Source organism: Penicillium coprophilum (genome assembly GCF_028826855.1).
Source record: "Penicillium coprophilum strain IBT 35676 chromosome Unknown utg000005l_segment0_segment0, whole genome shotgun sequence".
NCBI lineage: Eukaryota > Fungi > Ascomycota > Eurotiomycetes > Eurotiales > Aspergillaceae > Penicillium > Penicillium coprophilum.
Genome location: NW_026622724.1, coordinates 2,145,548 through 2,159,613, shown reverse-complemented (window position 1 = coordinate 2,159,613; position 14,066 = coordinate 2,145,548). Strand labels below are relative to the sequence as shown.

The following is a 14,066-nucleotide window of genomic DNA, read 5'->3' as shown; positions in this document are numbered from 1 at the left end:
CGCGGGGCAAAAAGGGGGGAATGTTTATGAACGAATGTTGATGAATGTGAATATTCTATAATATTGGTAGAAAGATGAAGAGTTGAAAATGCTAGTGAAAGGGGAAGTCGGAAGAGGGGACTGGCGAATCTTATGATTATACAGCCATGTACTTGAATGCTTAGATATTCAGATCTCATTCACATGCATGACATCTATTAATTATTCCTATACTCTAGAGTCTCTAGATGACCTAGGTACAATAAAATCACAGTCAACAAAGAAACAATGGGTATCAAGATAATGTGGACAAAAGAAACAAAAGAACGTCAATCCCACACAGGGATAAATCATGGTATATGGCATCACTATGCAACGAGATAGGATGAGCAGCAAGATCAAATCAAGCATCAAGCTCTCCCTCGAGCACTCTCCGCGCAGCATCCAGACGACGCCGTAGCACACGCACAGCCTTCACATCGGGATCCGAGGAGGTCGTGATGGTCTGCAAATCCATACAAACCTTACCCAGGCTGCTGAACAGTGCTTCCAGCATCTGTGTGTCATCATCGTTGATACCACCAATAGTGGGGGTGCTGGACGCCGCGCGCACGGTCGAGACAAGCGACGAGACAAGGGAGGTTGGGGTGGCAGAACCGGCCGTGGCTGAGGATGAACGACCAGTAACTTTTTGAGGGGAAAGATTTTTCGGGTCCACAGGAGTAATATTGCCGCTGTCGTATCGAGGGCCACGGGGTGTTGCAGAGCGATCACCCTCAACCTCGAGCTCTTGGATTGGACTTGGCTGGTAGCTATGACTATGGGCGTGGCCGTGAGTATGAGATTGGGAATGGGACTGGGAATGGTTACGGCTATGACCATGGCCATGGCTATGTCCGTGTCGCAGCTCTGTCCAGGGATTAGTGCGAGAAAAGCCAGGGGGAATGATTGTGAGAACGAACCATGATTGAACCTTCGGTCCCAGTACATCACGCTGTCAACGTCGTCCTCGTCGCTGGGACGTTCGCCTTCATTTGCAGTTGCAAAGGTTGCCACTGTCGAAACGGACATGTCACTGTTGGTACGGGAGTGTCGCGCTTTGTATGTGGGCCGGGTTGTCGCGACTGATCCGTTCGAGCTATTGCTCATCCGACGCAGTTGCTGGGTGTAGTTCCCCAGTGCGCTATGCAAGATGAAATGCTCGTAGTCGAACGCATCCTCGCGCATCTCGTGGGGTGTCGCGTCCGTGTGCAATGGCACGTCAGGGAAGGCTTCCATATCGTTCTCCAGGTCATCGTCGAGCGGTTCGCGTAAGATCTCATCCAGAGCTTCGCGGTCAATGTCTCCGTCGAAGTCGCCTTCTTCGGCATCTTCGTACATGGTTTCAGCAACGGATTGGTCATCGGCATAGTCAGCCGGCTCATTGCCTTGCCAGTTCCTGGCATGTTTGTGTGCATCTTCGGCAACATGTTCATCGGATCGGCGCCGATCTTCTGCGGTTACTTCGTTCGAAACATCCCGAATGTTTTCAGAGCTGGCGTCACGTCGGGGATTAGAGCCACGACTGGTTCGGCCATCTTTGAGCTCCAGCGCATTCGCATACCAGTGATCAGCGGCCGTTAATGGACTGGGCGTGCGCAAGCTCTGCAAGCTGCGCCGGCGAAGATTATCCTCCTGAGTCTTCACCTTGAGAGAAGAGATCTTGATGTGAAGACCCTTCATCTGATACTGAAGATCGCGCACCTGCAGTTGCGACTGCGCGCGGCTAGGGGGACCATAGGAGCTGTAGACTGGACTGAACCCGTCCGGGCTGGATTTCGATCCCTCCGAGGAAATGCCCAAGCCATGTGGCGAGTCCGACGAACTATCTTCGGTGGAAACAGGGGACTGTGCGGTCTGCTCCTGTTCCTCCTGGTTCTGAACATGTATCGGAGGCTGAACAGAAGAAACCGATGACCGGTGAGTCAGGTATGCCCTCGTGGGTGCATACTGGAACGACCGATTATCCGTATGAAGACTAGACGAAGTGCTTGCGCCCATCGCACTGACCGAGCGCGAGATTCGCTTAGTATCATTCGACAAGTTCGAGTCGGACGGAATATTCGTCTCAGAGTGCCCTCTCGAATGGCGATTATTCGTCGTATCCTGCGACGCGATAAGCGACTGCCGTCGAAGCGACGAATTCTTAGGATCCGTGCGCGAAATCGACCGGTACAGTCCGCCCACTGGGTGGTGCATACCCATTGGTTGCATATGGCCCGAATTCGAGGGCGAGGGCGAAGCAGTTGTGCGCGTCGTCGACCGAGCTCGAGTGAGATTGTTTTCCATGAGCTAAGAGAACAAAGCGCGTTAGTATTAATACTCCCTAGCCAACCTGCGGCGCGCAAGACACAAGACACCAACATACATTTAGTCGTTTCTTCGCATTCTCCAAGATCCTCTCCGCCTCGCTACTCAGTATCGCCGAGGAAAACTCCTCCCCCGGCCCCTTGCCCTCTGCAGCTGCAGACGCCACGGCGTTGCTAGCTGGCACAGAAGAACCCCCTGCAGTCGCAACGACCGCGGAAGCTTGCGCTCTCGCGACCTCGGGGTCAACGGGGGATTCATCGCGTCCGTTATGCGCCTCAGGCACATCCCTAGAAGCAGAAGCGCGTCTGCTCCCCGCACTAATAGTGGAATTGGAGCTACTCCACGCAGCATGATCCCTGTTCTGATCGTCGTCGTGCAGTAGCGGTGAGCTGGCCAGCTGTTGTTCGTCCGAATCGCCGAATCCCAATCTGGCGGGCGATAGCTCCTCGCCGATATCCGAGAGTCGGCGACTGACATTCACGTCATCGTGTGTCCAGGCATGGCGGGAAAAATTTTTCTTCTGTCGGCTGGATGCAGATATTGAGGCATCGTGGTCTGATTGGCGGGAATTAAGATGCGACAGGTAGGCGATTTGGGGAGGGGAGGGAGTTTGGGATTCGCGTTCACCTTCGTATGGCAGGATCATGGACGGATCTGATAGAGTAAGTGAAGGCATGTTTTCTCTCTCAGGCCCTAGGGCCTAGGGGGTTTTCCGTGTAGAATGAATAGAAGAGAAAAGGTGTCGCAGGACCCGTAGACGGGTTGGGTACCGTCACAGTTTGAAATCCCCTTAGACAAAGTACGGTTTAGCGTGCCCTGATCATTGCCTCATTTGGATCTTTTGTTGTGAAGTTATTCCCAATTTCCTATCTCATACGGAGTACAGAGAAAAATATATACAAAGTAGGTAAACGGGGGATTAGGCTTCGACTACCCTTGTAATTGTTATTAGTAGTTTAAATAGTATTAGGTATAGATAATAGTTGATAGATCAGATTAATGGCTATATGCAACATATGTACGGAGTATACGACAATGAACTTTGTCGTATAATAAGATTAACCAGGTCAATCCATGTCTATGCTAAAATTTCTCTCATTAGGATTGTGTCTCGTATATTCATGGATGTGATGTATACCTATGTACGAAGTACATACATACACTATATGCATTGTTGCAGTAAGGATATGATCTAGATGTTTTATTGAGTGCATATACATTCCCACAGCTGAATCCATTATTTTCTCTCCCATGGTTAAAAGAAATATGGACGAACCCCTGAGATCGGCCATTGAAGTGGAAGTTCCACATCAGTGGAGAATGTAATTTCAGGAACATCTCAACGTTGACCCGAAAAAAGATGAAACAAAAAGATGAAAAAAAAAAGAGAAAGGTATGCTTTTTTTGTATACAACGTAATTACACATGCAATAATCCCGTAGAAACGCTTATATCTAAATCTTCGAAAGCAACAACTTGGCACCACTGCTAGTCGGGCTGGGCTTCGTCTTTCCATCCTTCTCCACGGTCAACGCCGAGGCCTGCTCCAGCGCCTTCTTGTTCTTCTTCAGGGTCTTGAGCAACTCGCTCTTCTTCTCGAAGTTCTCCGACTCGGCCAGCGCAACAATCACGAAGGGGTTAGCCCCCGTCGCCCAGTCCACGACCTCATCCTTGATCTGCTCATACAGAACATCTTGGAAGTTCAACGCAGGCTCCACCTTCTCGATAGACTTGGTGGCCGGGTTGAATCTTCCACCCTGCACAAGAGACTTGAGAAGACGTCCGGCGTGTGCGGTATCGCGGGCTTCGGTGTGCGATTTAGCGGCCTCAGCCACAGCCGCGAGAGCGGCGGTCTTGTCGCCGTCAGCTTCGAACAGCACCTCGGAGAGGAACTGGCAGCCAAAGGTCGTCTCGAGGAGTGTAGAGGCACGGGCAGCGATGAATTCGAGCAGGGTCGGCGAAGCGACCTTGACAAGTTCCAGGCGGCGGATGGCCGGGTCTTTCTTGGAGGTCTCCTTGCGGATCTCGCGGACTTCGTCGAGGACAGTTTGGTCGGCCTCGGGGAGGAGCCACTTGACGCGTTCGCCAGCGAAGGGGTATAGCACGGCGATACGGGCAGTCAAGTCGTTGACCTGGTAGCAGAGCTCCTCGTGACGAGTCTCTTCGGGTTCGTTCTGGTTCAAAAGCTCGGGGAAGAAGGACTTGGAGCTGAGTTTGGTGTCATCAATGACCTCGTAAGCGGCAAGGATAACCTGGTGACCGTAGACGTCGCCAGCCATGGCCTTGACGGTGTCGCGGTAGAATCGTAGAAGCAGCTTGCGGTCTTTGGCGTTAGAGTATGCGAAAGTCAAGCACATCAAGCGGGAGCCGGACTTGGTGAAAGCCAAGTTCTTGACCAGGTCACCCTCTTCGTCGCCCTTGAGCAACTCGATGAATTCGTTCGCTTCGTTGCTGCCGGGTTTTGTGTTGAGGAAATATTGCAACATGGCATCGTGAAGCATGGTGAAACCGGTGCTCTTCTTCTGTACCAGCTGATTAATCAGCTCGCGCAAGTAGTTCATGATCGGTCCACGCTTCTCGGGAGAGGCTTCAATGATCTTGGTAAGATCAGAAGTGGTGTCCTTCTCATCTTGGAAAATGACAAACTCGGGACCGTACCACTCGCGGAGGAGTCTCGCCTTCTGCGCCTTGGTCGCAACTGTGCGGTAGATGTCGTCAAGAATCCATGAGCCCTCGGGGTGGCGGATGAGGCGTCTGACATGGCCGTAGAACTCTGGGATGATCAAATCGCGGGTCTCGTCGTCTCCGTGGACAATCAATTTTCCAACCAAGAACTTGGCGTATCGACTCTGCGCCAGTTCCTTGTAAGTGCCCTTCAACTCGTGCGCAATCAGCTTACGCTGCTCGAGATTTCCGTACTTGAGAGCAGTCTGAATAACTCGCACCGAGTCGTGCTTGAACACGAAGTCCCGAACACGGCCAGTGATGATCTCAAACAGCTCCTTGACAAGCTTCTTTCTCTGCTCCAGAGGAACATGTGACTTGCGACGCAACTGCTCCCACAACTTCTTGGAGCGGGCGACGGTGTCGGCATTGGGCTTCGCGGCCTTACGCTCTTGCTGGAGTGCTTTTTGCTTGATGTGGGATTCGCGAGAGTCTAGACGCGCAAGAAAAAAAAAAGATTAGACGGGGGAGCGCCAAGGAGACAGAACTGAAACTTACTGTTGGAGTTGGGGTTGGTGCTCTTTGGGGCCTCTTTGCGCTCTTCGTCATCCGCATTAGGCGTTTTGTCTGACTTAGGCTTCTCCTCCTCCTCGCTCACGTCGGGCATCTCGTCGTCTGAAAGGGCGTCAAGGGCATCAATATCTTCATCCGAAACATCGTCAATGTCGAAGTCATCGTCGTCCTCGGACTCTTCCTTCTGAACCTTCTTCGAGGGCTTCTTGTCGCTCTTGCTAGATTTGGAATCCTTCTTGGAGTCCTTCTTGGATGAAGAGCTTGACTTCACGCTCTTGGACTTTGATGCGGAGCCTTCCTTGGTCTTGCTCCGCTTACCATTGCGCTCCTCGCTGCCGTCAACAGCACGCTTCAATCCAGCCATGGTGAAATATAGTTTCCGTAGGCTGTAGGGTATCTCTAAAAAAAAGTAATGAAACCGGGGTCTTTGCGAGCGGAGACTGCTCGATGTCCTGGTGGATAATTTTTTTTGATTGCAGGCGGAGGAAGTTTTTTTGCCGGCTGTTTGCACAGTTTGCACCGATAAGATACCAAACAGCCATACCTAGGTACGCATCTGAGCAACGTATGAAGTTATCTGTTTTCTATTGAACGTCTTACTGAAAATAAGAATTGTATGTGAGGATCCAAGGGCCGATTGCCATAGGAGTTATATGAGAATAGAATGCAGGATATTGTCTCTGAACAAGGCACAGATCGCCCGAGTCGCAACTCGATGGCAACAGATGTACAAAATGTCGATAAGTGACATGAGCCAGACTCTCCCAGGGATAAGGCGATCCTTATTACCATCAAATCCCAAATTACATCACTGCTTGAGCGAGTGTGGCTTGCATCGCCCGAAACAAACCCAAAACGCCGTAGGAGAATCACAAAGTATTAAACATATCTCATCACTCATCACTTCATGTCTCGTCGGTGGGCGCAGTCACAGCGGGAGTTACTTTCACAGCCCCCAGTTCCGATCCGACACCACTCTGACCGCGCTTCCGACTGGGAATGTGGAAGTTGAAAGAGGAGGTAGAAGACTTGGGCCCGGGCGATTGTGCATCGTTAGTAGAGTCGCCGAATCTAGAGAGGAAACCCTTCTTCTTAGGCTTCACCTCGTCGTTGAGGCCTACTTCTTCGAAGGCTTCTTCCTCCATGGGATCCGGCTTGGTGAAGCTGCTGGACTGAGTTCCCGACGGAGTTAATCGGGAGAATCGAGAGTCGAGAGAAGTTCGAGAGGGGCCAGCATCGGGATGAATTATAGGGGAGCGGGCGGATATATCCTAGATTGAAGATTTTGTGTCAGTTGGATTTAGACGGATCGGACCGGATCGCGGGGCATACAAATGATCGGCGATAAGAGTCAAAGGACTCGCGAGAGATGGAGAAAGGCTCATTCTCATCAACAAGATCTCGATGGTGGGTGGATTTGTTGGAGCCCGGATACCGGCGCCAGAAACTTGGCCGCTCGGGAGGAGAAGGCTGTCGCAATAATTAGCAGGTGTATCGCATTATCTCTAATCAAACAGCCTATACCGGAAGATAGACACCGCTGTCGTTGACCACTAGGGACCGAGGTTAGTATTTTCAGGAAGCCAAGTTGCCACTGCAGCCACTGCAGTCATCTGCAGTCACAACAGTGCGGGGAGTCAAACATACCACTCAATTTGTACTCGGAGGGTTCATCCTGGCTACTGCGAATTGGTATAGGGGTCGGACGTTGATTTGGAGAGAGTAAGTTCTCATCTGAGACAGTGGGATCCCCATTGGGTTGGGACTTTCGTCCTAGAAAGTTGCGAAATGGAGGCATAGTTGAAGAAGTGAAGTATCGGATGTCTTGTGAAAGGGTTAAAGGTGAAACAAATCGTTCGATTCCCTACGTCATCCGAAGTTATGAAAATAATGAAAGTTCAAAGAATCAGCCAATAAGAATTGTCTAGATCTCTTGATTCAGTACAATCCGTCTGGTCTTTGAGTTGGTCCCTGATCCAGTTCCTGGCTGGCTAACCTCGGTGCACGTGCAACCTACTGAACACTGGAGATAACATTGATTTCATACATTCAACCCTAACAAATGAAGCTTTAAAGCTACAGATATAACAAAAAAAAAAGCCTTCAACACCCACGAACACCCAATTAGAGATATCAGTTCCACATGGATTCCGATATCTTCTATCGCAGTTCGCTTGAAAATAGATCCACCTGCAAACAAACTCCATAAGCAAATCAGACCCAAGACCAGCCTCATATCAAAGGCTTGGACTGATGCCATGCATTTCGCTATCGCTTTCGTAATGGCAAGTTTCACCAGCAATTGACCTACACTGACAAGGCAAAGGACGAAAAAAGGTGGACTCGACTCGGACATTGTTGTTGATTCCTTTTTTTTTCGAAGTTTTGTGGTTTTTCGATTTTTGTGATGATTTTTGGCTTTTCGTGATTTGATTGATTTCTGTGGGAAGCTAGGTAGCGTTGTTGGGCTCAAGGAGACTGGCACTGTGGTGGCAATCAAGGGAGCGCGAATCGGATGGGTCGAAGACGGCGTTCTTGCGTTCTTCGATGAAGTAGGCTGTGCAGAAAAAGAATGTCAGTTAGGGAACTTCAAATATGTGCAAGCTGTGCCACAATATGGGGTGACGTACGGGTAATTTGAATCATATCAAACCAGCGGACGGCATGCTCGTCACTACCGTCGACTGCCTTCAGAATACCATTGTCTGGGCGGAAAGTGGCCTTGGGAGGGATGTGACGCATGCGCAAAAGCATCTCCAGGATGTCGGCGAAGCGGTCGGACTGGTTGAAGTAATAAGGGGGACGCTTGTCAAGGGGCCACTGGAGGGTTTGTTAGTGTGGGATACATCATGAATAGACATGAACCACTTACGCGCTGAGAAAAGTTCTCGTTGTCCCATGAGCGGAACAGCCAGCAGGTACGCTCCACACAGTTCAGGAGGATAATAGCAACAATGAAAGTATCGAACCAGCCACACTTCTGGCGCTGAAGAAGTCGACGCTCCAAATCATTGATGACAAACTTACTCAGCTGAGAGGCCCGCTTCTCCATAGCGGCACGCAACTGACTGCAGAGAAGCCCGTATGACTCTGGGTCAGATACTTCCTCGATGGGCAAGCGGCCCTCATCCGATGGCTGGGAAAGGGAGTGCAGCGAGTTCGGGGGCAGGGTAGGGTTGTAGTAAGTTTTCCAGGTGAGTTCGGTATCGACGAGAATATGGGTCGCGACCCACAACTCCAAGACACGTTCCAGAAGGATGTCCTGTATACTTGTTAATGCACGTTTTACATTTTCACTGAATATTACATGGCATACCTTTTTTCCCTGGCTGAGCTCAGCAGCAAGAAGCAGAGTGGGCTTCATGAAAGGCGAGGTCTCTCGCTCGTAAAAGTAAGAAGCATTCTTCTTGATGTACATCTCCAACTTGTTTGGGATGTCATCCGAGTCGGCGTCCAGGAGGTAGACTTCTTGCGAAGGACCAGAGAACTGGTCATCTCCAAGGGCTTGCAATTGAGGGTCAAGTGCAGACACAGAATTGCGGTGACCCTGAAGTCCACTGAATGTCATGAAAGAGTTGCTCTCCTCGAAGTGGGTAACTTCAATGCGACCGGAGTAGTGTTCAAATTTGATTTGGTTTTTGATGCTGTTCGTGTCATGGTAGGCAAGTGTCGAGTTGAGATCTAGGGTCCAAGTCAGTATATCATCAAAAAAAAGCAAAATTTAATCGACGTACTAGCATTGTAAAGTTCAAACTCATCCGAAAGTCGGGTGCGCAGGCACGGGTGCTTCCATAGACGAGCACTCTCCACGCTGGCGCAAGTCGTGCAAGGGGTATCGCCAGAGCACTATCAAAATTTGTCAGTGATATTCACTTGGTTCACACATCCAGAGATTAACAAATACATACAGGCTTTTTAAGCATTCGGCAACGAAGGCATGCACCCTTCTTCCGCACGTCTTGGACTTCGCGGCGTCGCTCTGCAGTGAAACGTCCCCGCACCTTGGGTTTCATAGGCTTGGTTGAGTTACCAAACTCGTTCACAAATCCTTTGGCCTGGGTATTTGGGTTCATGGCAATAGGGCGGGGGTAAGACGCCGCACGCTGGGTGGCGGCAGTCAACGAGGGATCATGCTCTTGCAGGCTGTCAAAGAGAAGTTGCTCATGTGTGGACAACTGCTGCCATTGGCCCAGCTTCATATCAGAGCTGAGGTTGTCACTGTCAATTGACATTCCTTGAGGGACCATCTCATTGGCGGAAGCTGCAATCATCGACAGTTGTGACTGGCGCGCATTAGAGGTAGATTCGGGCGACATGGACGCATCACCAAGAGGCGGAGACATGGATGAAGGATGCTCGCCTGGAGTGTGACTTGGAAGGGCAGGAATACTAGGAGCGTTGGATGATTGAGGAGTTCCTACAAATTGTTAGTGGTCTAGGGCGTGCTACAGCGAACAAACGGAAAACATACCCTCGGCATTTGCTGTACCCTCCATCTTCGAGTCAGATGTTTGTGAGTGTCCTTGGAATCCCTCCGCTTCAAGCGCAGGGTCAACAATCACGGTCTTGCCTCCAGCTGTCACAGACTGAGTGTATCCCGGTCCGCGCTTGGTCACGTCCGAAGCACCCACCTGTCGCGAGGCCTCGGCCAACACATTGAGGCCATCGAAATTCTGTCGGTTGGGGAATCCACCATCGCCGGACTTGCCTTTATTTCCAGAAGGGGAATCTTTGTTCGAGTCTCCGTCGGTCAAGTCGGGGAGTTCATGGAGGCGCAACAACACGCGTTGGCGGTCGCGTAGGGGAATCGCCTGGCATTTTTTCACCAGATGATTGGTAAGACTATCAATGCGACCCTTGGGAAATACCTCGCCACAGGCTTTGCACGTATGTTGGTATCGATTGCTCGCGTCTTCCAGCTTGGGACCCCGGTGGAAGAACTCGAGGATGAGTTGGTTGGGTTTGCGACCCATTGTGGGGGTTTGTTGTGGACGTGTTTTCGAGGGTAATTCACGTGTCAAGTAATATTCAAGTGACAGTAAATAGTTGAACAGAGCAATCGACGTGTCGCTCACTCAGAATGAGCAGTGAGTCCCGCCAAGCTGATATGTCTGTGGACTCGAGTTAGAAAACGTGGAATGTGGGATGTGGGAGAAAAGTCACGCACACAGTCACAGGGGACTGGGAGGCCCAGGCTGTGAACCTCAGATAGGACCACTAGCCTCAAAAGAGACTTGAAACGGATTAAAAAGACAAATCTCAAGATGAGTGAATTCACGATGTGCGGGCAAAACGCAGGGCAGTAGAGGGCGGTCTGGGAGTCGCAAGGGGAGGAACACGCGATGGAGGCTTCACCGCACGAAAGGCGGTGATGTCTTCAAGGCGGTAGGAGAAAGGCGGTGATGAAAGAAGAAGAATATCTCGAATATCAAATTGAATATGGGACGAGGGAAAGGATGAGTTGTTACGGGATGAGGTTGAAGAAGAAAGGTGAGTATTGGAGGGAGAAGAATTCTTAGTCACTTTGTGCCACTGTGACTGCCTCTGCCCTCTGAGTCTCTCTCTCTCTCTCCCCTTCTGTATGGAAACTCTATGTGTGGGCAGCTATGCAAGCTGTGTCATTTCATTTTCTTTATTTTATTTTATTTTTGGAGTACTTCGTATGTATCAACTTGATGCAAAGCAATACGAATCATTATCATACTATCCCTACATGTAGGAGAACCACCAGTCCAAAGATATTGTCATTCCTGTGCCCACATAATATATTCTCGATGCTTCCTCCAAAATTTCAATCGGTCTATACTTTGGGTAGCTGGTACTAACACTAAGAATATTGTTGTCATCGTATCGTGTAATTCTCAACTCTCTCAAGAACCCATGGGTGAAACCGAGACTATCCTATGCCGTAGAATGTGCGTCAACCGATCCGGTGCTCGGGAGGCCGCCAGGGCACGCCCAACACAGCAAAAATTCGGCGTTCATCCCGGCCCTCAACCAGTCGGCCTCCATTCAGTTTCACCTGCTGGTTCCGAAGCACATCCGCGTAAAGACCCTTTTGGTTCAAGCACATGCCTTTCTTGCGTGCAAGCAATCTCATACTACGGTTGAATATATCATTCCCGGTAAAGTATATCAACGCCGCTCCGATCTCCGCGTCAGGAACGAACAGCAAATCTAACCGACGCCACAGGGTGGTGCCAGGTAGAGCCGATGCACCGTGCCACTTAGATCCATCTTGGTGCGACGAGATGGCAAGGCTGGCCTTCAGAAAGCCACTGCTGAACAATTTGGGGACAACAAGACCAAGCATGATGGTCCGGATTTGCTCCAGCGAGGCACCGGGTTTGGTGATTAGACAGTCCACGTCCCCGCAGGTGAGTGCCCCGCGGCGGTAAGAGCCCGCTATTATCACCTGCATATCCCTATCCACGGCCTGCACCGCCTTTCGCACGATTGCCCCGTGGGTTTCAACCTCCTTGCGGGGGATTCGTTGCGCGAAGTCGCTGTGGCGTTCCACCCCGATACGCTGCTGCTTAGTCAATGTAGCTCTTTCCAATAAATCCTTCAGAGATCTGTAGCCCTGCGCGACCCATTTGGAGGCTTGGGGAAGACCAGCACCATAGACGCCGAGGAATTCTTGGATTAGCAAATCTTCTGGGGTTTTGTTCGTATTTTCGAGGCGACGAAGGCGGTTAGTCAAGACGATTTCTTCAATCTTGTCAGCCAGCCGTTCTCCAACACCAGGGATGGCTCGAGCCTGTGCTCGTGTGGTAATCTTGTCTGGTTGATTTCGCAATGCGGTGATGGCTTTGCGGTAGGCCATAACCCGCCACTGGTCTGCAGTCTGGGTATAGTATTCCAGCATTTGCTGAAGTACCTCGATGGTCCTATTGTTCGGATTGTCAAATTTCCTGTCCGGATCGAACTTCTGCATACATGCGAAACCTTTGGTCCAGTCAGGTTTGTTTTTGCCTTTGCCTTCTCCTACGGATGTTTTTCGCGTCTTCCAAATCGACTCCTCCCCTGAGCTCGAGGTTTCGATGTCGGAGGCATCAGCAGCAAATTCGTCAATGGGAAAGTCAAATGGATCTAGAGGCTAGTTATCAAGATCGGTTTTTGAGCTTTCCCTGATAGAGAAGAGATTTTACCAGATGACTTGTGGCCTTGGCCTCATCCATTATATCATCCAGTGCATCTCGCTCCCAGTTTCCATTTTTACACGCCTCATCGGTTGCAGTTCCATGGACCGGTTCGGAGGTCACGGCGTGGGACACACTTTCGGGCACGGGGTCTGTGAAGTCTTTTGACAAGGGATTTGGCGTCGGCTTCTTGATTGGAGACAAACAACGTTCTGGTGACTGGTTTTTCTCCCGCCGAGTTGGTTTCAATGGAAGGGAATCAGGTGGCTCTGCCATTGAAGACTTCTTTGTGGCTGTGGGTGTCCCATTGACACGAAAGCGGAGCTGTGAGGTATCAAGAACTGAACGAAACTGGATACATTCGGATGGGTAGGTTTCATTAACAAGCGCAACACTCGTCTGCAACAGTTAGTACGGCAGTCTGATTATCTGACTAATGTACTGACTGGCAAAGCTTCGAGTTTGAGGTAGGTAAGGAGATCGCTTGAAAGCAAGCCTTTGTCAATAATGACATGACTGACATCAGTGCCCCATTCTCGACTCCATCGTGCACCATAATCCTGTGCTCGTTGAATGCGCAATCGTCGGAAGGGAGATACATCGTTGTTTGGGAAGAAGACTAGCACCGAGATTTTAGTGAGAATTGGCTGCGAGAGTTCCGAATTACTCACAGAAAACTAAACCCTTGAAGATCTGCTGGTCATCTGGGACTATCTTAGCACTATTGGTCCTTCTTTTCTTTTGAGGAGGTCCTCCGCTCTTGATAGTAGACATGGTGCCAGTCGTCCGAGGGCGGTTGGCAGAAGTCAGCTTGGAGACAGCGACCGGGCTTCTCGCTCTTCCAGTCTCACGCGAATAGGAAGGGTCCGGATTCGCTCGAGGAAGTGGCATACGTTCCGAAGAAAATGCGACTTTGTTTGTATTAGGTTTGTCGACTTCTTTGTTTTCTAACATCAAGAGACTCTCCCAGCTCTGATCCTCTTCATCTTGGTCCAAATCATCCAGCCGGTCAAGAGCCGCAAAAAATGCCAGTTTAGTCGGAAAATGGCCCTCCATGGTAAGCTAGTCCGGAATCCAATGGAGGGACGGATGCCTAGACCTGGGATACATTATATAGATGCCTAGAGTGACCGGACCACGGATAACTCGTATAATCCCTGAGAGAGGAAAGAGAAAAGAGAAAAGGGAAAAGGGAAAGGGTAATGGTCCGAAAACTTCTCTGGGCCACATTGAATGACCCGTGGACGCGATTGAGCGCGAAATGGGCGCCAGGTCACGTGGCTGACTAAATTGGAAGGTGTTCAAGGTGACCTAGAGCCAAAGTAATGTATGATCCAAGTATGAGAGTTGCATGGGAAC

The 14,066-nt window shown here is 50.3% G+C and overlaps 5 protein-coding genes across 5 annotated transcripts; all 5 read right to left on the bottom strand.

Annotated features, from left to right (window-relative positions):
- Nucleotides 1-382: 382 nt before the first annotated feature.
- Nucleotides 383-3,004, bottom strand: N7500_008405 (uncharacterized protein; the record flags this gene model as incomplete). Its single annotated transcript, XM_056679549.1, has 3 exons — nucleotides 383-888; nucleotides 942-2,310; nucleotides 2,387-3,004. The coding sequence occupies 3 exons, from the start codon at nucleotides 3,002-3,004 to the stop codon at nucleotides 383-385; spliced, it is 2,493 nt and encodes an 830-aa protein (XP_056529921.1).
- Nucleotides 3,005-3,782: 778 nt separating this feature from the next.
- On the bottom strand, nucleotides 3,783-5,929 carry N7500_008404 (uncharacterized protein; the record flags this gene model as incomplete). Its single annotated transcript, XM_056679548.1, has 2 exons — nucleotides 3,783-5,485; nucleotides 5,551-5,929. 2 exons carry the CDS (start codon nucleotides 5,927-5,929, stop codon nucleotides 3,783-3,785), a joined length of 2,082 nt encoding a protein of 693 aa, XP_056529920.1.
- A 541-nt stretch (nucleotides 5,930-6,470) lies between these two features.
- N7500_008403 (uncharacterized protein) lies at nucleotides 6,471-7,363 on the bottom strand (the record flags this gene model as incomplete). The annotated part of the gene is made up of 4 exons (XM_056679547.1): nucleotides 6,471-6,836; nucleotides 6,898-7,035; nucleotides 7,090-7,118; nucleotides 7,213-7,363. The coding sequence occupies 4 exons, from the start codon at nucleotides 7,361-7,363 to the stop codon at nucleotides 6,471-6,473; spliced, it is 684 nt and encodes a 227-aa protein (XP_056529919.1).
- A 652-nt stretch (nucleotides 7,364-8,015) lies between these two features.
- N7500_008402 (uncharacterized protein) lies at nucleotides 8,016-10,538 on the bottom strand (the record flags this gene model as incomplete). Its single annotated transcript, XM_056679546.1, has 7 exons — nucleotides 8,016-8,122; nucleotides 8,196-8,385; nucleotides 8,438-8,827; nucleotides 8,882-9,246; nucleotides 9,300-9,411; nucleotides 9,474-9,982; nucleotides 10,037-10,538. The coding sequence occupies 7 exons, from the start codon at nucleotides 10,536-10,538 to the stop codon at nucleotides 8,016-8,018; spliced, it is 2,175 nt and encodes a 724-aa protein (XP_056529918.1).
- Nucleotides 10,539-11,485: 947 nt separating this feature from the next.
- On the bottom strand, nucleotides 11,486-13,763 carry N7500_008401 (DNA-directed DNA polymerase IV; the record flags this gene model as incomplete). The annotated part of the gene is made up of 4 exons (XM_056679545.1): nucleotides 11,486-12,664; nucleotides 12,717-13,106; nucleotides 13,154-13,326; nucleotides 13,379-13,763. The coding sequence occupies 4 exons, from the start codon at nucleotides 13,761-13,763 to the stop codon at nucleotides 11,486-11,488; spliced, it is 2,127 nt and encodes a 708-aa protein (XP_056529917.1).
- Between the last annotated feature and the right edge of the window lie 303 nt (nucleotides 13,764-14,066).